The sequence below is a fragment of the Sinohyriopsis cumingii genome, chromosome 5 (genome assembly GCF_028554795.1).
Source record: "Sinohyriopsis cumingii isolate HCF-2022 chromosome 5, ASM2855479v2, whole genome shotgun sequence".
NCBI lineage: Eukaryota > Metazoa > Mollusca > Bivalvia > Unionida > Unionidae > Sinohyriopsis > Sinohyriopsis cumingii.
The window spans coordinates 34,381,579-34,409,076 of NC_142965.1; the positions used below are offsets into that span (position 1 = coordinate 34,381,579).

The window sequence follows — 27,498 nt, forward strand, 5'->3', positions numbered from 1 at the left end:
CGGCCAATCCTATCCCTATTAAAATTTTAAGGGACACAAGAGCTTCTCTCAGTCTTTTATTGTCAGGTACTTTGCCTTTTTCTGAGAAGTCTTCTTCTAATAAGAGTGTTCTGATCCCGGGAGTAGAGTGCAGCTTTGTTAATGTTCCGCTCCATTGTGTAAATTTGTCATCAGACTTAGTATCAGGACCCGTGACAGTCGGAACAGTCTCTGTTTTACCCGTTGAGGGCATTAATTTATTACTAGGCAACGACCTAGCTGGTGACCCGGTTGTGGTTAATCCACTTGTAACAGACAATCCTTGCCTGGATCAGAAAGTCGATCCAATTGAAAATGAATTCCCTGATTTATATTTCCAGCTTGTGCAGTTACCAGAGCTATGGCAAAGAAAGCTCTTGAGGATGATGTAGATAAGGAAAGTATTCCTGTAGCTGACACATGTATTGGTCAGACTTTTGATGAGGTCACTTTCACTCCATGTTTGGATCAATCAGAAGGTATTGATCACGGTGATCCTCTTTTAACGACTCATTCTCTTTATTATAATCAGGGTGATAAACGACAATCACTTGTCGTCGAACAGGAAAAAGACCCTGAGATGTCATGTTTGTTTCAAAAGGCCATTAGTAAAACCGAACCTATTGAATTTCCTATCTGTTATTTCATTAAACATGGAATTCTGTTGAGAAAATGGAGACCTCCCGAAGTACTTGCTGATGATGAATGGTCAGTGAACTATTAAATTGTAGTTTCAAAACCTTACAGACAGGAAATACTTAATCTGGCCCATGAAACTCTTTTGGCTGGTCATTTAGGGATCAGTAAAACTTATCACAAGATCTTAACTCACTTCTATTGGCCAAAAATCAAAAGTAATATTGGTAAATACTGTAAATCTTGTCATACTTGTCAAATGGTAGAAAACCAAATCAGAAAATTCCCAAGGAACATCTACAACCTAATTCCTGCCGTTGACGAACCATTCACTAGAATATTGGTATGTTGTGTTGGTCCCTTACCTAAGACCTAGTCAGGTAATCAATACATGTTGACCATTGTGTTCGTCAACAAGGTTTCCAGAGGCAATTCCCTTGAGGAATATAAAATCTAAAACAATAGTAAAAGCTTTTATAAAGTATTCTGTACTTAATTTGGCCTTCCCAAGTCTGTACAGTCTGATCAAGGATCCCATTTCATGTCTGGAATTTTTCAGCAAGTTATGTACGAATTAGGCATTCAACAATTCAGATCTTCTGCCTATCACCCTGAGAACCAAGAGGCATTAGAAAGATTCCATCTGACTTTGAAAAATATGATTCGATCATATTGTTTTGATACGGGTAAAGATTGGGATGAAGGCATTCATTTATTATTGTTTGCTGTTAGGGAATCAGTTCAAGAATCTTTAGGTTTCAGTCCCTTTGAACTGGTTTTTGGACACACTGTGCGTGGACCATTAAAGTTATTGAAGAGAAACTTCTTTCTAATGAAGTTTCTGAAATTAATCATCTTGATTATGTTTCTAATTTTAGATATAAGTTGTCAAAGACTTGTTAGGTCGCAAGAGCAAATCTGCACTCTGCTTAATCCAAAAGGAAGTCAAGATATGATAAAAACTTGAAGGAAAGGAGCTTTCAGCCTGGTGATAGAGTCTTGGCTCTTTTGCCCATACCACAAAATCCTCTTCAGGCCAAGTATTATGGTCCCTACAGTGTTGACAAGAAAATAAAAGATTTAAACTACATGATAAATACTCATGGGAGGCGTGAACAAAAACAACTCTGTCACATAAACATGCTGAAAGAGTATATTGAAAAAGATAGCCGGGTTAAACATGCAATTAATTTAGTTGTACCTGTCCGACTCAGTGAAGATTTAAGTGCAGGAATATCATCGGATTCTACTGATATTGGACCAGAAACGTTCACATTTGCAAGAGCAAGAAAGAAATGAACTTAAACAGTTATTATTTGAATATGAGCACTTATTTCCAGATATTCCTACAAGAACCAATACAATTTTCCATGACGTTGAAATTGTAAATTCCAAACCTGTCAAACAACACCCGTACAGGTAGAACCCTCTCAAACAGGAATACTTTGAGAGAAAAAAATTCAATATTTGCTGAAGAATGACTGTATAAAGCCCAGTAAAAATGACTGGAGTTCACTATGCATACTTGTTCCAAAACCAGATAAAACTTTCCGTATGTGTACTGATTATAGGAAGGTAAATAGTGTGACAAAAGCAGATTTATTCCCATTACCAAGAATCGATGACTGTATTGATAAGATTGGGAATGCCAAGTATGTCACCACATTTGACCTTCTGAAAGGATTTTGGCAACTCCCACTAACTGAAAAAGCATAGAATATTTCGGCATTCGTGACTCCATATGGACTTTACCAATATAAAGTAATGCCGCTGGGGATGAAAGGGTCGCCAAGTACATTTCAATGTCTCACGAATATGATTACCTCTGGTCTAGACAATTGTGATGCATACATCGATGATGTCATCATCTACAACGACACTTGGAAAGAACATTTAGCAACAATTCGAAAAATATTTGACAGACTAACAGATTCATGTTTGACAATTAATTTATCTAAAAGTGAGTTCTGCCATGCTAGTGTAACTTTTCTAGGACACATTGTGGAACATGGACAAGTTAAACCTATAGATGCTAAAGTCAAGGCTATCTCAGTTTCCCGTGCCTGTTAATAAAAAGGAACTGATGCAATTTTTGGGTATGGCTGGATACTATCGAAAATTTTGTTCCAATTTTTCTATAATTGCTGAACCCCTGACAAATTCATTGAGTACGAAAAACAAGTTCCTTTGGACAGAAAAATGTCAGGAGGCTTTTGACAAGTTAAAAGTGATACTTAAAAGCGCGCCAGTTCTTACAGCTCCAAATTTCAGCCAGTCATTGAAACTCTGTTGATGCAAGTGATGTTCGGGTTGGAGCAGTTTTGATTCAAGAAGATGAAAATGGTATTGATCATCTAGTGTGCTATTTTTCTAAAACTTAAATAAGCACCAAATAAATTATTCAACACTCGAGAAGGAATGTTTGGCTTTGATATGGGCACAAAACATTTTGAAGTTTAACTAAGTTCAGTTCCTTCTTCGATTATTGTATTTAGTGACCACAACCCCCTTACTTTCATCGGCAAGATGAAAAATAAAAATCAAAGACTACTAGGGAAGAGTTTGTTGTTACAGGAATATAATCTTGACATCAGGCACATCAAGGGAAAATATAATTTAATAGCAGACGCACTTTCCCTTGTATAACAGTGTATTATTTCATGTACACTGTAATTTACATGAGTTCTTTTTAACCTCGTGTATTATTAGCCTGTGGTAAAAAGAAAGCTTTATGTATAAATCTTTCTTTTTTTATGGGGGAAGTGTCACGTATACTTGCTTTAAGTATATCTGATTTAATATATATTTATTTCAATTTAATTGCTTTTCAGTTTCATTTTTTTAATTTTTTTTATTACGTGATATTGTAATGTAATTTTATTCACTAGAGATGATACTTTTTTCAGAAAATAGTTTGACCTTGACTGTTCGTTTTATAAACACCCGGTGTTGATCTAGATCCTGATATTGACACAAAATTTGTAGCAACCATGTAAACAAGTTCTATTTTTATTTTAAAATGATTGGTTGTTGTCGAGGTCATGATGGGACTTGTGTTTAAGATTTTTAGAAAAAAAATTCTTGGAGTAAAATAATTGGCTTTCGTCAGGGTTACACTGGGTGTACGTGATCTTTAACAGCCATTTATGTATCACAAATAGTCATACCATAGCCATTTATATATCACAACTAGTCATACCATAGCCATTTATATATCACAACTAGTCATACCATAGCCATTTATATATCACAACTAGTCATACCATAGCCATTTATATATCACAACTAGTCATACCATAGCCATTTATATATCACAACTAGTCATACCATAGCCATTTATATATCACAACTAGTCATACCATAGCCATTTATATATCACAACTAGTCATACCATAATCATTTATATATCATAACTAGTCATACCACAGCCATGACTTTGGTCTCAAATTTAAGTCAACAGTGGAGTAAATATAAATCAGCACCCTCAGTCCATTTACTGGTAAAATACTTGAACCATTTAAGTTACTTTCTCGTGCAACTTTAAACTGCTGTATATCTAGACTTGACAGTGTTCCTTGTATACAAGGTCTCAACCTCTGCCCAAAAGGTAAAGTAAAAAAAGAAGGGAAGTCAGTGACTTGCTTCCTTATATATGCTGTCACGTTTTAAATACTCTATATATTTCGATGAAATTTTATCTAGTTCCTCGCTTTATGATGCAGTTGTCAGGTCTGAAGCACTAAGATTTAGGTCATTGGTAGGAAAAGGGCGCGAGATTGGTGTATAATGTGCACACATGTATAATGTTACTTAAAGCCTCGAGGTTGTGACACATCTCATTGGTTTGGTTCCACCTTCAAAATCAAAGCTGTAGACTTTGAGAGGCTTTTCGACATGCTTTTGCAATCTACCCATGCGACACTAATGTGAATAGTGTGTGGTATAAGCATGTTCAACTTATCCACCTTTTTAATGAAATTTTCATCAATTTCCTGTGTATGCAGCTATAGCAATATGGGTTTAAAATGCATAAAAGGGGTTCATGTAGACATATTGCTTTTTTCTGAAGATTTCTTTCTTAAAATAACTTTCCAATAATTTCAATATGACACAAATGTTGGCACCAAAGAACTCTTCACATGAACACATTTGTGAAATAGGCCTAGAATATGAGAAGAGTTTCGACTGCTGCAGCTTCGTAGATAGTGGGATATGACACATACAATATCAAACAATATTCATTTATCATCATACAGTATCACATTATCATACAGTATTAATTTATCATCATTCGTGCGTTAACTTATGAGGTGACAAACGTTTAGCTCCCATTACAATATCATCAAAATACACTTTGCCACTTAAAGAAAAAGAACTTTATTTAGTTAAATATTAATGGAGTATTTAAGGCAAGTTCTATTTTTGACAGCTTCCACAGCAACATTTAAAACTCCATCGCAACTATGTGGAAAATACCTGTATTCATATCTCCCCGAAAATACACTGGTAGTTTATCAAAGTGCAGGAGAAAATGCTTGTTTAATGTTGTCAAATTTTCAAGAAATGTTCAATGTGATATGTTTTCCATAGCAAATAATCTTTGACATAAGCCAGGAAGATGACTCCCATGATCCCATTACACAACAAATTACTTGCTTTATCAAATGCTCTATCCACTGTCTAAAATTGCTTATTAAAGCTCCTTTACTTCAAAGAGGGTACATTACTATGTATTAATTTCATACCATCGATGACAGTAGTACATAGTCTTTTATTGTCCCATTACTTAAACTGCAAGCACCAATATCCATTCTCACGTCCTTTACGCTTTAGATTACTAGTTTGATTTGTCACGTAGTCAAACTATTTTTAGACGAGTTCCGCCTTATGTATGTCCAAGTCTGGCCGTCTTTAATTGTGAGTTATGCATTCGAGCCCCTTTAAAACTTCCAGTTATGAAAACAAGTAACACGATGATCACTTGTAATAAAATGCAATGTTTGAATTTTAGTCCTTAAATCGACGTATGCGAATACAGTTACAATCGATTATCAGTGAGAGAGAATGATTTTGAATTTTCTCTGTTTGGCACAAACCCATGTACTGCATGTATATATAGACTGGAACGACTTTAAAGCAAAGGAACTAACCCATGGTAAAGGCTGCTGAGAATCACATGTCTGTGTTTTATGCAGAGATCTTCCTTTTCCAGAAAAGAATTATAATGGATTTTTAAACAATATCATTTGAGAATACAAAATGCATACATTTCAATATATTGGGACATAACAAATTTCCAAAAATTAAAAAGAGAAACCTTAGGGATTGAAATAAAAAATTTGTTATTTAAACGATAGAGAAACACTAAATATTTGTATAAGTGACATTGATAAACTATAAATTATGGATGTTAGATGAGTTTTAAACACTTATGAATTAACACACACAAGAAGTAGTACCGGATTCTATTCTCGGGCTGGATGAGTTGGCTACTGGGCTGTGTCGTAGAGAAGACACTTTATTCACCTTGCCCAACAGAACAGACCGAAGCAGCCTGAAAACTGCACACCACAAAGCTGAATCCAACCACCAAACTTGTTGTCGTCTATCACTGATGCACAACAATAGAGAAAAAGTTGACGAGGAAATCCATTAAACTAACGAATGTATATATGTGAAACACCTTTAAATGAGCTGAGACGAACGAAATCAAAATTTAGCTGTGTCACCTTGACTGAGTAAATGAAGAATCATCTGAATTATTCAGGCATCAGAATATCCTTACAAAATTATCGTGCTACAGATATTTAAATCACATACGATTTTTTTATAATATAGTTTTTGTTTTAGTCATTTGGGTTAATGACAATAGTCTTATCATTGATTCTAACAATATAAAATGTACTTTAAGGGCTTCTTCACGTCGGGTGTATAGAGTACATGTATTATGTAGTACTGTTTCCATTCATAAATCAAGGTCAAATTGCCAAGTTCATGCCATGAATTTTGAAAGCAGGCCAGGAAGACACCATGTGATTTTGGGATTACATTTGTACTGTAGCTGTCAGGATTGCCTTAGCTGGTGGTGGATTAAATTATTTTAAAAACGTCAAGTGTCGACTGTTAAGATATTTTGCAATATAAAATAATTTAAATGTTTGGAAATTTTTGCTAGTAATTCAGATTTGTTTATTTGATGAGCATTACGTGACTATATAAAGGAATTAACGCACAGCATTCTTATTCTACAGTTATAATTCAGTCGAGGTGATCAAGATTGATTTATTGTTTGTTTCTTGAAATTGCAGAGCTGAAAACATTTATTCTAAACAAACAGTATCTTATTGGATTATTATGAAACATTCAAGGCCCTGGATATTTAATAATTTCGTTGGATTACCGTGAAACATTGAAGGACATTCGTAACATTAAATATTCATTAGATTTGCCTTGAAATAAAAAAAAAACTTTGGGTATTAGAACAATGATCCTTCTCTGATGCTACAACATAAGCACACTAGAAAATTCATTCGAAATACTTTTGGAGTGTTTCAGGATAACTGAATTCGATAGTACAGTTAGGACATTTTAGGAATTATATCATACTATAAGTCTTTTTTAATTTTTTCAGTTGGTTTGACTTTGTTTTTTAGGGAAATAAATTTATTTTTTGGATTATAGAATGTTTGATGGGTTTTTGCTTTTTCTTATTATATTGTTTCAGCCCCTAGGACGTAACAATAATTATTTGTTTCATTTTCGTTGTGTTGCTGTTGTATTATTGATTTTGCTTCAGTAGAATATATTTACCGTTTCCATGTTTTTAAATTCATTTGCGGATAATTATTGCTAAAATTTTTGCACATACGAAACTCATAAATGTGTTGAAGAAATTTCGATATGTTTAGTTTGACAGCTGTTAGTAATACCATATTAATGTGCCATAAATATTAATCACTGATATTTTAACAGGTTTTGTGCACTACTTTTTGGGCAATTCATATGTTCATTGCAGTTATTTGCAAAGTCTTTTTTTTGTTTGTATAGAACTTGGCTAACTTTGATGTCTAAATTATACCGCTCCGGTGGCCTAGTGGTTAGAGCGTCCGCCTCGGATGCGGGAGGTCGTGGGTTCTATCCCCGGCCAAGTCATACCAAAGACTTACAAAAATGGTACTAACAGCTGCCTCGCTTGGCGCTCAGCATTAATTGGTTAGTGTTAGGACTAGTCGGCCTGGTGTCAGGATAATGTGACTGGGTGGGACATCATGCTACATGTCTGCGACATGATGACCCAGTGCTAGACATCACTATAAACTGCCACACTGTAGACATCGTAGCGATATGACTGATACATTGTTAAAGCTACGTTACAAAATCCAAATCACATCACAGACGTCCAAATATGACTACCTTTACTAAAAGTTTAAAACTACTTTATAACAACTACTAAATTTGTTTGTGTAAAAGTCAGATTCATTGGAACCGTAGACTTTATTATTCTGTTTAATATAGCCACAGTAATTAAACTTTATATCCTCAACAGAATTTTAGCAAATTTGACAGAAAATATTATCGCATCAAGACTTGTCAATGTTGCATGATGATGTTGATGACTATCTAATGTGAACTCTATTTTGTTACATATATGCGTCGCTTATTATTTTCCATTTTTTTTTTTTGTCTGTACACAAAAATCGTTAAGTCGATTGGCTGGTTTTTGTGCATGGGAAATTAATATGAGCGTATCTAATATGTGGTTAAGATCTGGTCAAATGTATCGGCGAAAGAAACTTACAATTTTGAGACCGACCAGTTAACTTGCTGTCCAGGTGGGTGGGTTGGTCGTACTCTGCACAATCGCGACCAAGTATGTACCTCTGTTATCTGCAGATTTACTATCCCGTTTTTGATATTATCCGTACGCAGACCACATGGGCTAACACGAATGTATGTTAAGAGTCTAACAAGATACTTGTAGATCAAAATACTTAACTTCTTTACATTTTTAGTGTGATGAAATGCTAAAGTCAGTCTATATCTTTATTGTAATTTGAACGAAGTAAAATTCTTTGCAAAACTGTATTGACATATTTTTGCAAAACGCAAAATTGCCATTCTCACTGAAGCACTTCCGTTGTCAAACATTCAGTTTTGGAGGTATGGGTTTTTTGCACGTTGTCAAACTTCGATTTCTGAGGTCAGTAGATATTACATGTGGTCTGCAATCCCATAATACCTAAGTGGAAGTGATCAGGTTTGGAAAAACACTGGAACTTATAAAGTTTTGGAGTGGAGTGACTGAAATTTTCTTACAAGCAGGAGTTTTTCTTTTACCTCAAGTCAGTTTGTTGTCAGCTAATTTAATGACATAATACTTATTGTTTATATAAACCAGAGCAAGAATATTGTTTTCAAACTATTTAGTCAGAAATTTATTTATTTAAAGAATTCTTCTCCCACCCCACTGCACACTACCTCCTGTGAAAATTAAATGGTCGACTCCTTTAAAGCCCACTTTAGAAGTGTCAGTACGATGAGCTGCATGAGTTTTACACGGAAGCGGCCGATTGGTCTAAAGCGCTCTCCGTTACGGATCACTACCATCTCACCTCTGTCTGCGTGGGTTCGAGTCTAGGATTCGGCCTCTGTGGGTATGTGAGAAAGCTTGCTAGTAGCTTCTCGAGGGTCGGTGGTTCTTCCCGGGGTTTTCCCGGGTTCTTCCTCCACCATTAATACTGGCCGCCATGCGTAGCCTATCGTGTGCTGAAAAATGGCTTTAAACCCCACAACAACAACAACAACAACACAGAAGCGAAAACCGCTACCATCGGTCGACAACGATGTTATGACCAACATTTTATATAAACAAGCGATTATCTGTCAGCAAGGATAGGTAATGCAGATTGAAATGTAATGATTCAAACAATTACAGCATACAGCACGTGGCTTCGAACAGAGAATACATTATGTACTCAAATTATTGGGACGCTGGCTCTTGACTGAGATTCATTCTCCTCGGTCTGGAAGAAAAGGCGGGCAATATACGCTTTTGTATCTATCCCATGCACATGTCAACAGCGGCATCGCAGAACACCGTTAATCTTCTCTACCATCGGCATCATTTTGTGTACATCAAGGAATAAATGTGGGTTCATATCAAGATATTTGAACGCATTAGCTGATGAGATTTAGACCCTTCTTAGATTGTATTCATATAATAAAAATGATCCCAAACCATTAGGTCGATAGTGAGGAATAACAAATGCAACATCAATGTTTACCGCTAAACTATTCCAGGAACAAATCAGTAACGAAGATTCTTGTTTTATATTTTATTTGCTAAATTCTACAAAAAAGGGTTCTGGGCTACAAGTTCTCACAACATTAGATCAACACATCCCCATACAAATACAGCGGTACAAAAAATTTAAACATGAAATATAAAATTAAAACAAAAACAAATATGATATGCTGATAAATAAAATATAACGGTTCTAAATTTGTCATTTAACATCAAACAGTAAATCATAGAACAACTAGTCTGGTTTTATAATTCTAACTCTTAACATTTTTTGTATTCTTATCATAGTGAAGTTAATAATTTAAGCATCCACCTACCCTGAAATTAGCATCTCTATCACCAATGCTACTGTGAGAAGTTAAAAATTAGTATTTGAATTTATACTGATCAGCACATATTTTTTGTGTAATAATTATTTATTGACAATGTTGTCTATACCATTATAAACGATTTAAGTTAGAGTACAAATAAGTATATAACTTAGATAAATATATGATGAAAATCGGTATTAGAAGGCGTTATAAAACTACTTCAGCATTATGTACATTTTTCATCGTACTTCTCTATTTTTGAAGTTAGTGTGAGTGGTGGTACCCTGACAATCTCGTGTTAATTACATTGTAGTGAATGAAGCTGTGTGTTGCTTTTTGGGTTGTATACCAAAATGACCTGCTTAGCCTCACTTCCGCAATACATGAATATAAACGAGAATCATATTTGTGGACTGTTTGAATAATGAAAAAGACTCATGCCTAATTATATGGAGATTTGGTATGTGACTGACTGAGGCTATTACCACACCGGAAGCCATAATTCCGATCGGATTTTGATCGAAAATTGAAATATGGGCTTATATCAGCAGGATCGTGGACAAGTTTGGAAGGGTTCCGATCATTTTAATCAAGATCTTGCATCTGACTGGCTGATTTTGTTACTATTCTTGAATCCGTATATTTAGATCTATTAGATTTACTTACATCAAGATCTTGGACGACTTTGGTCATAAGCAAGAGACTATGCATATTAATTATTCATTTATCTTTGGAAACAATATTTATCAGGATAAGGTAAAATACGTAAGAATTAACATTATATATAGTTTTGCGTGATAGTTTACATACTATATATTGTTAGAATACTACAAGAGGCTGCGTAGTTAAAATGGTCATCTGTTTTGTAAGCCAGGTTGAACGATACCAGGCACACTTGGGCCTCTTGTGAGTGTTATCAGTAATATACATTTTGACAGTTCTGGAGTAGTATACAATTTTTACCAAACCACTAGTGTGGGGATACGACAACGATAAGTAACACTTACGAACGCAGTAATACTAGGTATAAACTATTTTTGCTGTGATGTGATTTTGATTTTTAACGTAGCTTTAACAATTTTTCAGTCATATCGCTACGATGTCTGCAATGTGGCAGTTAATGTGATGTTTAGCACTGGGGCATCATGCCGCAGACATGTAGCATGACGTCCCACCCAGTCACATTATCCTGACACCAGGCCGACCAGTCCTAACACTAACCTTTTGATGCTGAACGTTAAGCGAGGCAGCTGTTAGTACCATTTTTGTAAGTCTCTGGTATGATTCGGCCAAGGATTGAACCCACGACCTCCCGCATCCGAGGCGGACGCTCTAACCAGTAGACCACCGGAGCGGTTAACTATTTCTGCAATTTATAAAGAAAAAAAAATAGGAACAGTAAGACAAGGAAGTTCCAAAAAGATCTGTTCGTCTTATGATGCACATACTCCTGATTTCGTACTCACAAACTAGAGAGATGCATATTATAAAGCATATACAGTTTTGCTAATGAAACAAATATCTCTCTGCCACGTAGACTTAGCCAAGAAATGTATCTATTCTTATAGTCTTTCTGTTTAATATTACAAATATCGTTTTAGAAACTATCAATTTACATATAAGCAAAGAAGAGCAGCGAGACCAAGATACTTATTTGATTAACAGTATGACTCTTGCTTTGTCCACTACTTCCACGGCAATAATGATTAATATCGCTGTAGTTAAAGTTGCAGTGTTCTAATAATCTAGGATCTCCTTTTAAATGACCAAACATTTTGCCTGCAAAGTCACCGTCTGCACATGTGCCAGATATGTTGGAGACCCTGTTGGTGGAAATAATCATAAGTGTGTCACAATCGCACGAGACTGGATTCTCTTCCAAAGACAGCGTATGAAAAGTACATGATGGTAAATCCATTAAAAATGAAATGCTCGAAATAGAATTGCCATCCAAGAATAGTTTAATTCCATGTGGAATTTCCTCAAAAGCATCGGCTGAAATCTGATTAATTTTCATGTTCTTAAGAAAGATGGTTTTGGCCCTGATCCCTGAAAAGAAACTTTCATAAATTCCTCTAAAATCATTTCGGGATGCATCTAAGATTTCCAGAACAAGTAGTGAGTCTAGCGTTCCCAACGGTAAAGAGGTCAGTCCAAGTTCTTTAATGCTCAAGACTTTTAATTTCCTCTCTATACCTCTAAACATTGTATCAAGAAAAAGCAATGGGTTAGCACTAATATCCAGATTTTCAAGATTTACAAATCCCTCGAAGGACACATTATGAATATGGGTAATCCTGTTGTTGGAGATGTTGAGCACACGCAATTTCTTCAATCTCTTCAACGCATCGAAATGCCCATCAGGTAAATCACAATTGTTTAGATAAAGCTCCTCTAAGGATTCTTCTAATCCTTTGAAGGCATTATAGTCAATAGTGTTTATCCCAGTATGACTGATTTCCAAAACTTTTAAATTCCGAAGTGTGTGAAATGCACCGTCTGGAATATAGTATATTTTTGTATTGTGTGACAGTTTCAACGTTTGTAAATTTTGAACACTTAGAATTGCTGATGGTATGATGGACATGTTATTAATAGAGATATCTAGTTCTGAGAGACTTTCTAGACCTTGAAAAGCTGTGTCAGACATAAGTGCAATCTCACATTTTCTTAGAGATAGCTGTTCTAGAGAAATCAAATAAAGGTTCCGAAAAAGACCTCCTGGAAAATAAAGAGGGAACTTCCCATTTCTATCCAAATTTAGGTATCTGAGGTTTGTACAATTTTTTAAAAAGAGCATGCTACCTCCAGCATCGAAAACAAGTCCAACATTTTCTAACGTTAATTTTTCCAAACTCATTCTAGCCGGTGCAAATGCATACTCACTGATGTTTATAAGCGGATTTTTCTTTATCACAACCTCTTTCACATTAAGATTTTGGAAAGTATTAGCATCAAGGTTTTCTATTGATGTATTAAAGAAAGTTATCCGAGAAATTATTTTCGTTTTAATAAAACTGAAATTTAACAACTGGAGGTCAAATTGTCCCTCACACTGGATTATGTTGAATTGTGTCTGAATTCTTCGCTGCAGTTGCGATGACGATTCGTATTCTTCAAGACAATCACAGGGAAAGTCCTCTGGGCATTCGAAAGTCGTAGTTCTGTGAAGGAATACCAACATTGAGAAGAGCATTACGTAAACCGGTATCGCTGTCATCTTCAAACAAGGAACCACACTACCTACAAAGGAGACAGAATGCTTTAGTTGGTATTCAGACATTCAGATTGAGTTATTAAGGCAAAATATGAAGATGTATATGACATGTAAATCAATGCAGACATAAACGACCAATCACGTAATGCCAGCAGAGTGGATATCGCTCTACAAAATTACATAACGACTAGAAGAAACCATGAATCACAAATGACGCCAGGGCAAGTACACACTCACATACAGTTCTGGAATTTTTTATATTAATTTAAATAGGTGTATCTAGTATCATGTGTTGTTATCACGGTTCGGTCACAGGAGTATATATTTCTGGACTGCTGTCATGCATGTTAATAACATCTAATATTATAGACTCCGATAATTCGTTATTAACTCTGAGGTAAACAAATTAACATGTGGCAATTGGGGGCATTCATAGGAATATCATTAAGCCCGTAGGTGTGGTGATATTGGGCATAAATGTAATTTAACACTGAGGGTGAATTATAACATTGTTTGAACTGGTAAAATGGTAACATTATTAAATAGAGTTGATCTCAATAATATGAGTCACAAGAGGAATTTAACATGGAAATGACACTTAGGGACACAATGGAAATTTAACATGGAAGTGATACTTAGATACACAAGGGAAATTTAACATGGAATTGACACTTAGGGATAGAAAAGAAATTTAACATGGAAATGACACTTAGAAACACAAGGGAAATATAACATGGAAATGTCACTAAGGGACACAAGGGAAATGTAATATTATGCATTAGGTTAAAAATGGGGCTTCGTTATAGGTAGTTTCCATTTAAAATACTTGGATCACAAAGGTAGAAGTAAAGTTAAATAGTTATCTACTACCCAACACCAACGTTTCGACTGTTATGCAGCACTACCTTTTTATCTACTATCTAACACATACTTTTTGATATGTTAACACAAAACTTGACTGAAACAATAGTTCAGTGTCATTTCTTTTAATTTACAATTTGGTATGAAATTGTCTCTGTACTGGTAACCACTAGTGTTTCATCCACCAATGGCAACAACAAACTAGTCAGCACACCACATCAGTGTTATCTTTCTGTTAACGTCGATATAGTCATTCAAAGCTTTGTGGCTGCTCCATTACTTCTTTGAAACTGCCTTAGAGTGGCTGTGACGTACGCTGCAGTGATAACACGTCGAGGGGTTGATACTCTGAAGCTTCTTCTTGATTTGCCAAGATTAAATCTTCATGTATGATGTCCATGTGTTTAATACGCTTAATTGAAAGTGTCCACTTAGAACTGACAAATATTCCTTCTTTGGCAGCGTTGGATGTTGTGCCATTTTCCCACAAAAACAATTCAGCATGACGTTTCCAAGCAATCATCTTTCATTCTTTTCCAGGTGTTCAGCCAATAATACACGGATAACACATCGATACAATTGATGTTTTCTTCTTGAGATTTTATCACTACGTACAGCATCCGATCGGCCTTCAAAGAAACTATCCCGTGGATCCAAATATTCAGTTTCCACCAGACCGTAATCGTTACGGTCAAAGTGTTGTGTACTCCAATGTGAAGACGAGATTCGTCGTACTTTAACAATTCTTCGTACTTGCAAAGACGTTTGTATAGCCAGTCATATACACAAACAAATTTACGACTGGATGGATGCACATGTCTTGCTTCAGTGCTTGCATACAAGAGGTGGTTGATTGTTACAAAGATATTGCGTGTGACTGACAATAAAAGAATCTGACTTAGGGTCATTGAGAATAAAGCGAAAGAATTAGGTAGAATTAGGGTCTATTTTAGTTGAAAAATACATAGTTTTCATTGGAGCCTATAAGCAAATTTGTCTAATGAACAATGGTGAATAACCAGATACCGAGGAAGAAATACGAACGAACCCACAGGAATAGCATTATACAAATAGAAAAGAACGAGGAGATGACATCCTCGTAGAGGTATTACTAACTCCACAGAGACATGAACGACGAAGACAGTGCGTTAACATGGACTAAATGTTACGCAGGTACATGGAGACCTTTGTAATCTTACTTGTTTATGTTGAGCTGTGGTAATTATAATTTGTATCTTATTTGCATACACTGACATTTATACCTTTTATGTCTTTACATGTTTTAATTCTGTACACTCAGAGTGACTGGAAAATTCATAGATTTGATGCTTGAAAAATAAATGTTTTTGTAGTTGTTGCACTATCATGAGTTTGACATAAAAAGTTGCAACATATATACAGTGTATAACATGTCTTGTGTCGTTTATAGAATCTGAGAATTCTAAAGTCAACTGATATGTCTGCATCATCCGTTCTCGATGTCATTTACGAAAAAGTCAGGTCATAACACTTGGGAAGTGCGATATCATCACCATCTTTATAACATGTTGATTGCTGCACCAGGCAAAAACGAATTTATCAAACATGTGATTGGACACAACACAAGGCAAAATTGTTCGACAGTCCTCCACAACGTCTTTCCAGTGTTGCAAAGAGCGGCAATCGCCTTGCACGTTACTGAAGGAAGGGCAGGGTGAATCCATTTCGTTTGCAGAAGGACTTCTTCTTGAAGACGATGGAATAATGTAAGAGTTTAGTCAAACATATTTTAGGAAATAACCACGAAATACTCAGGCGATCAATATCAACGAAGGTGAAAGAACTTTCAGATTCGAAATCTCAATGTGCATGTTCAAGAATAGTTGGACAAAAATGATCCTCTCATTTAAGAATCCCAAAACTCATCACCAACCAGTCCTAGGTGAACGCCTATACCATGATAATTCCTTCATGAATCATTTTAATGTTCTTAAGTTTGTATAAACGATTTCCACTTTTTTTAGCAATCAGTTGGCGAAACATTGGAGAAAACGTACCGAAGTGTACACATCGAATGGCACAAATTGCTCATTGACAAAAAATATATTTTTGGCAGTAAACCAATATCCGTTACTTTTTTCCCGGTTTATTTGCTATTCTGGGTGAATTCACATATTTCGCTCCTATGAAAGACATTCACAAGAACGATCGTTTTGACTAAAGCGTTTTGACTAAATTTACTGATCGTATGCTCTGATGTCGTCGAGTATAATGTCGTGGGAAACAGCTCCTACGTTGCTGAGTGGCATTCCTTTCACTTACGATGCCAGAGGAAACACGTGTCACGTTCACTGAGAATTTGTACATCCTCATAAATTTCATTAAATTCTGACATCGTGAATATTAGTATGCAAGGAGATCTTAGACCGAATATTATATTCTCCAAAGAAAAGTCTTGGCGACCATATTTTTGAAAAAGACTCTACTGTGAATTGTAACATATGTATGATGTGTACCAAGAAGTCCCTCGACAGCGATGACATAGTTTAGGAGATGTTAAAATCAAGTTTTGGTAAGGTAGCACCCTTCTCAGAGTAGATGGTAACTCGAAGGCTGTATACTTTAAATGATGCAGATTTGGTGCAATGATAATGATTTCTCCAAAATGTATTCATCGACAAAGTCCTAAAGAAACCTTGATGAAAGCAAGAATAAATATGTTGCTTCAGACTGGAAATATACTTCAAGGGCGCCAATATACTCCTATGAATTTGCTTCACATTTCTGGCCAATGAATTAATTCCTCCTCTATGCCACAATATGAATCAGGCAGAAAGAGACATCCAACATCTTTTGGACCTCATACATACGTTAAGAAAAACCTTTTGGACCTCTTACACACGTTCAGAAAAACCTTTTGGACCTCATACATACGTTCAGAAAAACCTTTCGGACCTCATACACACGTTCAGAAAAACCTTTTGGACCTCATACATACGTTCAGAAAAACCTTTCGGACCTCATAGACACGTTCAGAAAAACCTTTTGGACCTAATACACACGTTCAAATAAAGAATTACAGCAGTAAGAGCATTTGACAACAACCGTCAGAGAATTTGACATTTTTGATTGCTAGCTGTACATGATGCACCGAGATTCTTGCGAATATTATAAGTCATGCCACCGACGATGATGGCGATTCAAGGATCACAGTGGGTAAACTTTCATCCTGTGTAATCTTTGATTACTTCAGCACCTAACGAATCTGAAATAAAATGACATACCGAGGATTACATTGAACTGAATAACCGTTACTTGTACCTTGAAGTTTAAGTTCTCAAAATGGACGACATCATTCCATGTGCCGATGCCAGAGTGGCTCCCGTCAACAATTTCATGCATTCGTTGTTCAGCGGAATTGATTTTTTGCAGTTGTTGTTATGGGGTTTAACGTAAATTTTCAGCACAACATAGGCTATACCTGGCGGTCAGTATGAATGGTGGAGGAAGAACCCGGGAAAACGTATAAAGAACCACCGACCCAGGAGAAGGCACTGTCAAGCTTTCTCACATACCCATATTGGCTAAGTCCAAGACTCGAACCTACGCAGACATAGGTGAGATATATCTGTACTTGAATAACAAACTAGTCAGCATGAGCATTTGCCTTTCCCGAGAATACCTAGAAAATCTATTGGCGTACGGAAAAGAAGCCACGAAGCCACATCTGGCTTCAATGGTATTGAAACTTGACACTTTGGGCAGGTTTTGCGATACAAAGTTGGCTGCTGATGACGATCCTGACAAAGTTGGATTAACGACCGTCTAAAGAAAATCAAATAAGGGCATATTTCAGAAATGATGGACATGTGATTGCAAAACAAGTATTTTGTTGAATGTCAGAGACTGAGTCTAAGTATTACCATAATCCGCTTTACGGCTCATCCTGGCATGAGTACAACATAAGCATCGAAAAAGACAAACTCTGCGAGTGGCGTGTGGAGGTTTTAACTAAAGTTGGAAACGACATCTTTCAGATTCTGAATAGAAAGAGCAAAGTATCCTATACGACGAGTGAAGGTAAAAACTTTTAACATTTCATATATACTCCGATCCAATAAAGAAGACCATATTTCCCGAGGTTAATTTCCATAATGTTTGCTCATTTTCATCGTCGGCGATACAATCCTCAACGGGATAGATAGATCAAAATAATTTCGAGTTCCAACACTTCAACGTGTCCAAGATAGAATTCACCTCTGATGGCCAGATAATGTGCATCAAAACCTTTGAACCTGACTCTCCCAAGAAAAATTGCTTGAGGTGTTACTTGTTACTGAAGCCACAGAACAGTTAGGTACCAACAGAAGCCGCGTCATTTTGTGTGACGATTTGCGCTTGAGGGTATACTTTGGTGGGTTTTTATTTACCTCCAGACCAGGGCAGCAATAAGGGACATTTTCACCATATAGAATCGAGCGAACTTTGTGAGGAACTTCAGCTTACACTTGCTCTGGTCAACACAGTGAACGTTTATCTTGCATGCATAATTTGACAACATTTGAAATAAGCAGATTGAGAGAAGTGATCCTAAAGATGAGAGGCGAGTCTATGTAAACAGTAGAAGATGACGTTTTCTATACAGAAAACCCACAGTCACAGTATGCAAAGGAACAAGACAAAATTGCAGTAATAATGTCAAGATGCCCAGAACAAGAATAATACGGAGTCTCCTGTTTTATATGAAATAGCTGAAAGAATGACAGGCCTGGCCACGAAACATTATTATAGATGTCAAATCAATCTTCCTAGTCAGAAACAACACATAAAAATGCTTGATGATGAGCTCAGAGGATACGTTTAAAGAGAATCAGGAAGTTGCATGGACCCTCATCTCAGAAGAGAAGATTGTGAAAAAGTGGTATAAAGACTTGCATTATCATTCTGTACCCCACTTGAAAACAAAACGCATTGAAACTCTCCTGCAACAGAATAATGAGGCTATCCGTTCAACGATTTACTTGACAGATAGTTTTAAGATCAGGTGTTAAATTCATGTCTTATCATTACGAGTAAAAAATAATGAATACCTGTGAACTTTATTGCCTTCTGGCTGTCGGTTAGTACATATCTTCATGGAATTCCATGGTGTGTACTAAGACAAACATCCTCAGTCATCAACGAGGAACCGACTGGGTAGCGGTCTACTTTCCCAATGACAACAGTGTGGAACAGTTGGCTTCTTCGATTATTTCCTCTGCAACACTGCGTAATTACCTTATGCGAAGTGAAAGCTGCATCTACTCAGTTCAGTAGAACGAGATTACAAGGAGCAGATTCCACTGTGTATGAAAAACGTATCCCATTTCTCCATCAGTGCCGTCTTGGATTTCCTATTTTTGACCGTGAGTACTCTAAAGTGATGACAAAACTGAGCATTATTTTTGTGAATAGTATGGTTATCTATTTTCTTTAGCTCAGAAACGTAATGTGCATCAATTGAAAAATGATCCTGTGCTGGATCGTTTTAAGTCTAATATGATCTTAAAAGTTTGAGTTAAAGTTTTTGGTCTTTGCAAATGTAAAGGAAATGACCAGCAATAATCCCCTCTCTACATTGTCATTTAAATGAAACAGTTTCGCCTTGTTATTTTCATAAAAATGTATTTGGACGTGATCTTGGACATTCGTTCTCTCAATCTTAACATTTGTAATTTTTCCTTTCATGTCCGCGTACCGAATTGGAGGGGGGGGGGATATTTTCCTGCACATCTTTGCTCTTTACATATAAAGAGCTGCGTTTCCAGTTTTTATTCTGTGTTTGTGTATGTTGTTGTCTTCCACAATTAAAATGTAACACTTAATCCCGTCTAACCCAGTGTGATGGTGTGTTTGTGTGTAAGCACTATCTAATTCTTGTATAATGTTAAACCTATGTGGTAAAACGTTCATTTACGGTTCAATTTTCTCTGCACAACACCAACTGCTGTTATATTTCATGTCTGGGTAATGAATTGGGGGGGGGGGGATTTTTCTTCATGTCCGTGCCAAAGCACATGGCGCAGTGCAATCGTCAGTCCATTCTGTGTAAAGACAAAAATACCAGTTAGTTCTTTAAGGTGGGAAAATTGAGTCTCTTAGAATAGAATACATGGACCGGATAGAAAAAATTCAGTTCTTAATCTACCTCCTATACTTGAAGAACGCGATGAACTTCTAAAAACAGTCAAGGCCCTCATCAGAGAGACCACCATTTAAGAATTGCAGAAAATAAAGTTAGCATTGGAGGAGGAGAGGAGGGCGAGAGATAAGAGAGAAAAAAAATCTCCATGACTCAGGGTCAAGGAGATAATGCGATAGAGGGGAGAAAAAACTAGATGCCTGATGAGGACTGGGAGGAGACAGACGAAGCTCCTTTTCGGCCCAATCTCCTCGTAAGCAGATCAACTGAATGCTTAAATCAGATGTGTCTTTGTTGTCTTGATAGGACCGGACGGTGTAGTTGTAGACAAAAACCCATTATCCGGAACAAAGCCAAACGACTCTTTTCAGGGCTAAACAGATGTAAAAAAGGAGAGATACTATTCAAAACATTGATAATTTTCGTTTGTGTCAAAGGCTATATTCCTATCAAACGAAAACTTAAAATCCCTCTACACATTTGCCTGTGTGTAATAGCGTGTTTGTCTTCAAGTACAGCGCCTGTATAAACACTCCAACCTTTTTATTTGAACTGACAGTTTGGATTGTTTCGGCATTACATACTGCGTGCTGAATAGTAATCAAAAAGTAGTATGTCAGAAAGTGGATGTTGGATAATTAGCAAAAATTACGTATTTGATAGTAATACAAATGTTGTGCTGAATAGTAATCAAAATGTGTGTGTGTGTGTGTGTGTGTGTGTGTGTGTTTGTGTGTGATTTGGATTTTTAACGTAGCTTGAATAAATTTCCAGTCCTATCGCTACGATGTGTGCAGTGTGACAGGTTATAGTGATGTCTAACACTGGAACATCATGCCACAGACATGTAGCATCATGTTCCACCCAGTCACATTATTCTGACACCAAGCCAACCAGTCCTAGTACTAACCTTTTAATACTAAGCGCCATGCGAGGCAGCTGATAGTACCATTTTTATACGTCTTTGGTATGACTCAGCCGGAGTTCGAACTTGCGACCTACTGCATCCGAGGCGGACGCTCTAACCACTGGGCAATGGGAGCAGTTAATCAGAACGAATGTTTTTGATATTTGATAGCTATTTAATATTGTACTTTGCCCCATAAATCTGTTAACATGGATATGGTCTATAACGAGTCTCCACTGTATACCCATGGCGTAGGCGCCCAAAGTCACCGAGTGGTCTAAAGCGCAACCGTTACAGATCAATGCCATCTCACCTCTGTCTGCCTGGGTTTGAGTCTCGGGTTCGGCCAATGTGGGTATAGGAGAAATCTTGCCAGTAGATTCTCGTGGGTCGGTGGTTTTTCCCGGGTTCTTCCTCCACCTGTTATACTGGCCGCCATATATAGCCTATCTTGTGCTGAAAAATGGCGTTAAACCCTACAACAGCAACAACTTACGACGTAATGTTAATTGTTGTGCCTCCAAGTGCCATTTTCATTTCAGGACGCACGGTACTAATTATATGGAAAAATGGGAACCAGCCTGGAAATGGGTGAACATAAAATAAAGTATATGTGGGTTTGGCTGACCAGGATTGGTTAATAATGTAAGTTATGTTTTAGGAAAAAGAATCTTTTGAGAGCTTTTCCTAGTTGTGAGTGGAAAAAATAGAGACATTGTTTTATTGATGGAATTTCAGACCTTTAACAGTTTCCATTTTGGAACACTCATTACTAAAATTAGCACCTGACTCTTTTATGCGGAATTGAAAGCACATGTTTCAAACACATCAAGTCCAGAAAATACCGCGGTTCATATTCTTTCATCAACACAGAAGCTGACAACCAGGTTTCATCTATACTGACAAATATAGGTTTGATCATGATCACTCAGAAATTTTAAGTTATTGAATTTTTAATATCATGATGTTTGCATATGTTTACTATGGGAACTGAATTAGTAATGTGAGTAATTCAAATTCCCGTTTTCTCCCTAAATACCATTCTCATCTTAACTTCCTGTTGTCCCTGGTACTATTGAGGTCAACCATTTTTTAATAATTTTACTATGTAACCTAACTTGAGGTCAGCCATTTCTAAACATTTTACAATGTATCCTAAATGTTAAAATCCTTTTATGCTCCAATATGACCAAAACAATGTAAATCTGTTGGCGAAATATTATTCGTATGGATGTCTCCAGTAGCCCAATATTACTACTGCAATAACTTAAAATCTAATTTCTATCCAAAAATGATGAGAGTACAGAGAATAAATCCGAGTTATGTTTTTACTGTCGGTAACGTGAAAGCGAAGACAGAGTCATTTAAGACATTTCAAAGCATATTAAAGGATTAAGTGCAATAAATGAGAGAATAAAAAGAGAAAATAATATACATTATAGCAGATTGCTGAAACAAGAGATGTAAAAATACAAAAGGAAAAGATAGGAGAGAGGAAAATAACAGAAGAATGTATCTATTACATGTGCCTTATAATAATCACTCTTTATTTTTGTCTAGTACATACAGCAAGTATAATTGGTATTTTATACAAAGTTCAAACTTTCATTCCCTGTCAATGCAAGCAAATTTAATTTCATGGAACAAAATGTTATAAAATGTACGTGAGACATCACTTTCAATAAATGTACGCCAAAGACGTAGTCTCATAAGTTACACAGTAGAAGCAACTACCTTAGTCACAATCAAGAAAATTATCATCTGAGTTCAATATAAAAACAAGGAAAAATGCGACAGCATGTACAGATGACTCTCTTAGGTGGCCGAATGACTCTCAAGCAATCTGTTGATGCGGAGTTTGTATTGTTTTTAATTAAAAACCATTTCCTGTGTTTTCCGTTCAAGATTAACTGACTGTATTAGTTGTAGATAACATCTGATCACATTATCAAGAATGTACATTGCTTTCATTTAATTGTTGATCATTTACTTCACATCTATCGTAGTAAATTAACACCTGAGAGCCAATGGTTCGTGTTAGATGAAAACCAACGGACAGCAATCTCGTTGAAAAGGCTTGTACCCAATTTCTGCTGAGGCAAAAGGCATTGGAAGGACATAATGTTTTACAAGTAGTTTTAAATCGATCTCATGATTCAATCAAGAAAATGATTACGTTATGTTTACCGACTTTCTGGGCGGCTCATTATAATTAGTTACTCTCCGCCAATGCAAAACATTTCTGGACGCAAACAAGGGCGTAGATCGATAAGAAAATAGTACATTCATCAATAATGTTTCAATGAAAATGCAAATTTTGTTGGAACAGAAGCCATTCCGAAATGATCACGAATCCTTCAGACTATTTCTTTCAGAATAGATTGCTCTCGTTATAAAAACATAAACTATGGATAAACTTGAACTTTACTGTTATTTGCTTGAATTTTTTTTATTGTAACAGGATAAATGTATAAGAAACAGTTAAATATAAAAGTTTCGCAGTTGAATTCTGGCTTATATAAGGGCTGTGCTGCCATTAACTGTAACTTTTCTGAATTATTTTTTTAAATACCATCAGAAACGTATTTTACAGAAGCCATCGTTCTAAAGGAATGACTTTGTGACATTAGTTTGATACAGACTATAGATATCACTCATTTTAAGATACTCAGGGAAAAACATCTTAGTTTTGTCATTGAGTTACATTCTTGAAAATCATCATAGACCCCTTGCCTACCTGTGCATGTCCCACACACTGCGATATTCCCGGATCCACCACTGTAAAAGTGGTTTTCAGACAAAATGGAAATGCAATATTATCCAAATGTCAATATATATGTTAATATGTTATTACTATAATATGTTGGCGCTGAAACCATTTATTCTGATCTCACGTCATTGATTTTAATCCTTGATATATTTACAATTTACATAAATGCTAATAAACGAGATTAGACCCAAGTACACGAATGCTATTGAACTAGCCTGGAACCAAGTACACGAATGCTGTTGAACTAGCCTGGAACCAAGTATAGGAATGCCAATAAAATAGTCCGGACCAAAGTACAGGAACGCTAATAAAATAGACTGCACCCATGTATACGAATGCTAATAAACTAGCCTGGACCCTAGTACACGAATGCTAATAAATAGTCTGGACTCAAGCATGCGAATGCTAATAAAAATGTTTGGACCCAACCACATGACTGTTAATAAACTAGCCTGGATCCAAGCAAACGAATGCTAAAAAATTAGCCTGGACCCTAGTACACAAATGCTAAAATACAGAATGGACACTAGTAAAAAATTCTAATAACTAATCTGGACCCATGAACACGAATGCTTATCAACTGGCCTGGACCCAAGCAAATGAATGCTAATAAACTAGCCTGGACTCAAGTACACGAATGCTAATAAACTAGCCTGGACCAAACCACATGAATGCTAATAAACAATCCATAAACTAGCCTGTTACGCAAGCACACGAATGCTAATAAATGAACCTGGACCCAAGTACATGAAAGCTAATAAACGAACCTGAAGCCAAATACACAAATGATAATAAACTTGTCTGGATCCAAGTAAGCGAATGCTAATACACAAGTATGGACCCCAAGTACACGAATGCTAATAAACTAGCCTGGACCCAAGTACACGAATGCTAATAAACTAGTCTAGACACAAGTACACGAAAGCTTTAAAAAAAAACACGCCTGGACCCAGGTACACCAATGATAATAAATTAGCCTGCACCCAAGTACGCGAATGCTAATAAACTAGCCTGGACCAAAGCATATGAATGCAACTAAACAAGCCTGGACCCAAGTACACGAAGTCAAATAAATTAGCCTGGACCAAAGTACACGAATGCTGATCAACTAGCCTGGACCCAAGCACACGAATACTAATAAAATAACCTTGACACATGCACATGAATGCACATAAACTAGCCTGGACCCAAGTAAACGAATGCTAATAAATTAGCCTGGACCCTAGTACACAAATGCTAAAAAACAGAATGGACGCTAGTACATAAATGCTAATAACAAATCTGGACCCATGAACACGAATGCTTATCAGCTAGCCTGGACCCAAGCAAACGAATTGCTAATAAACAAGCCTGGACCAAACCACGTGAATGCTAATAAACTAGCCTGTTACACAAGCACACGAATGCTAACAAATGAACCTGAAACCAAGCACATGAGAGCTAATAAACGAACATGAAGCCACATACACAAATGATAATAAACTTGTCTGGATCCAAGTAAACGAATGCTAACACACAAAAATGGACCCAAGTACACGAATGCTAATAAACTAGTCTGGACCCAAGTACACGAATGCTAATAAACTAGCCTGGACCCAAGTACATGAATGCTAATAAACTAGTCTAGACCCAAGTACACGAAAGCTATAAAAAAATCACGCCTGGACCCAGGTACACCAATGGTAATAAATTAGCCTGCACCCAAGTACGCGAATGCTAATAAACTAGCCTGGACCGAAACACATTAATGCAACTAAACTAGATTGGACCCAAGTACACGAATGCAAATAAATTAGCCTGGACCAAAGTACAGGAGTGCTGATCAACTCTTTTAATGAGTATTCTTATTCAGCAAGTGGAGTGCGGCTTTGTTAATGTTCCTCTCCATTGTGTAAATTTGTCATCAGACTTAGTCTCAGGATCCGTGACAGTCGGCACAGTGTATGTTTTACCCGTTCAGGGCATTCATATATTACTAGGCAACGACCGAGCTGGAGACGAGGTTGTGGTTAATCCACTTGTAACTGACAGGCCTCGTTTGGATCAGAAAGTCGATCCAATTGAAAAAGATTTCCCTGAGTTATTCCCAGCTTGTACAGTTACCAGAGCTATGGAAAAGAAAGGTCTTGAGGATGATGTTGATAAAGAAAGTATTCCTTTAGCTGACACGTGTATTGGTCAGGATTTTGATGAGGTCCTTTTCACTCCTTGTTTGGATCACTCGGAAGATATTGATCACAGTGATCCTCTTTTAACTACTCATTCTCTTTATTCTAATCAGGGTGACAAACGACAAGCACTTTGTCGTGGAACAGGAAAATGATCCAGAGATCTCCAGTTTGTTTCAAAGGGCCATTAGTGAAAGTGAAGCCACTGAAGTACCTGTCTGCTATTTCATTAAAAATGGAATTCTTATGAGAAAATGGCGACTTCCCGAGGTACCTGCTGGTGATAAGTGGTAAGTGAACTATCAAATTGTAGTTCCAAAACCTTACAGACAGGAAATACTTAGTCTGGCCCATGAAACTCCTTTAGCTGGCCATTTAGGGATTAATAAGACTTATCACAAGGTCTTGACTCACTTCTGTTGGCCAGAAATGAAAGGTGATCTTTGTAAATACTGTAGATTTTGTCATTCTTGTCACATAGTAGGAAAACCCAATCAGAATATACCTATGGCTCATCTACAATCTATTCCTGCCTTTGACGAACCATTTAGTAGAATTATGGTAGATTGTGTTAATCCCTTACCTAAGACCAAGTCAGGTAACCAATACCTGTTAACCATTATGTGTGCGTCAACAAGGTTACCTGAGGCAATTCCTTTGGGGAATGTTAAAACTTGAATAAAAGGTTTTTTAAAACTCAATTTGGCCTTTCTAAATCTGTCCAATTGGGTCAAGGGTCAAAGGTCTGGAACATTCCTGCTTATTATGCTTGAATTTGGCATTCAGGAATTCAAGTCAAAAGTGAAATTATGGTTTGATAGAACTAAAATGGAGAGAACGTTTTAGTCTGGTAATAGAGTTCAGTCTCTTTTGCTCATTCTTCAAATTTTTCTTCTGATTAGATATTACGGCACTTACAAAGTTAAGAAAATGAATGAGCTGAATTATAATATTAGTGCTCCTGGGATCTAAGTACATTATGTGAGTGCCTGTATATTAAATGAGATAGCCAGGTTAATCATGCAATTAATATAGTTGTACCTGTCCTAATCAATGAAGATTTAAGTGAAGGAATATCATAAGATTCAACTGATATTGGAGTGACAAATCTTCGGAATTCAGAAATTATGAAAGATCTGGACCAGA

General features: G+C 36.4%; 1 protein-coding gene across 1 annotated transcript in view; it reads right to left on the minus strand.

Moving 5' to 3' along the window:
- Nucleotides 1-9,974: 9,974 nt before the first annotated feature.
- Nucleotides 9,975-27,498, minus strand: part of LOC149798918 (podocan-like) — a 48,888-nt gene continuing 31,364 nt past the window's right edge. Inside the window, exon 2 of the mRNA XM_089957003.1 lies at nt 9,975-13,512. Within this exon, the coding sequence (XP_089813129.1) occupies nt 11,882-13,489 (1,608 nt within the window). The 5' untranslated portion in view covers nt 13,490-13,512 and the 3' untranslated portion in view covers nt 9,975-11,881. The remainder of the gene's footprint in view (nt 13,513-27,498) is intronic.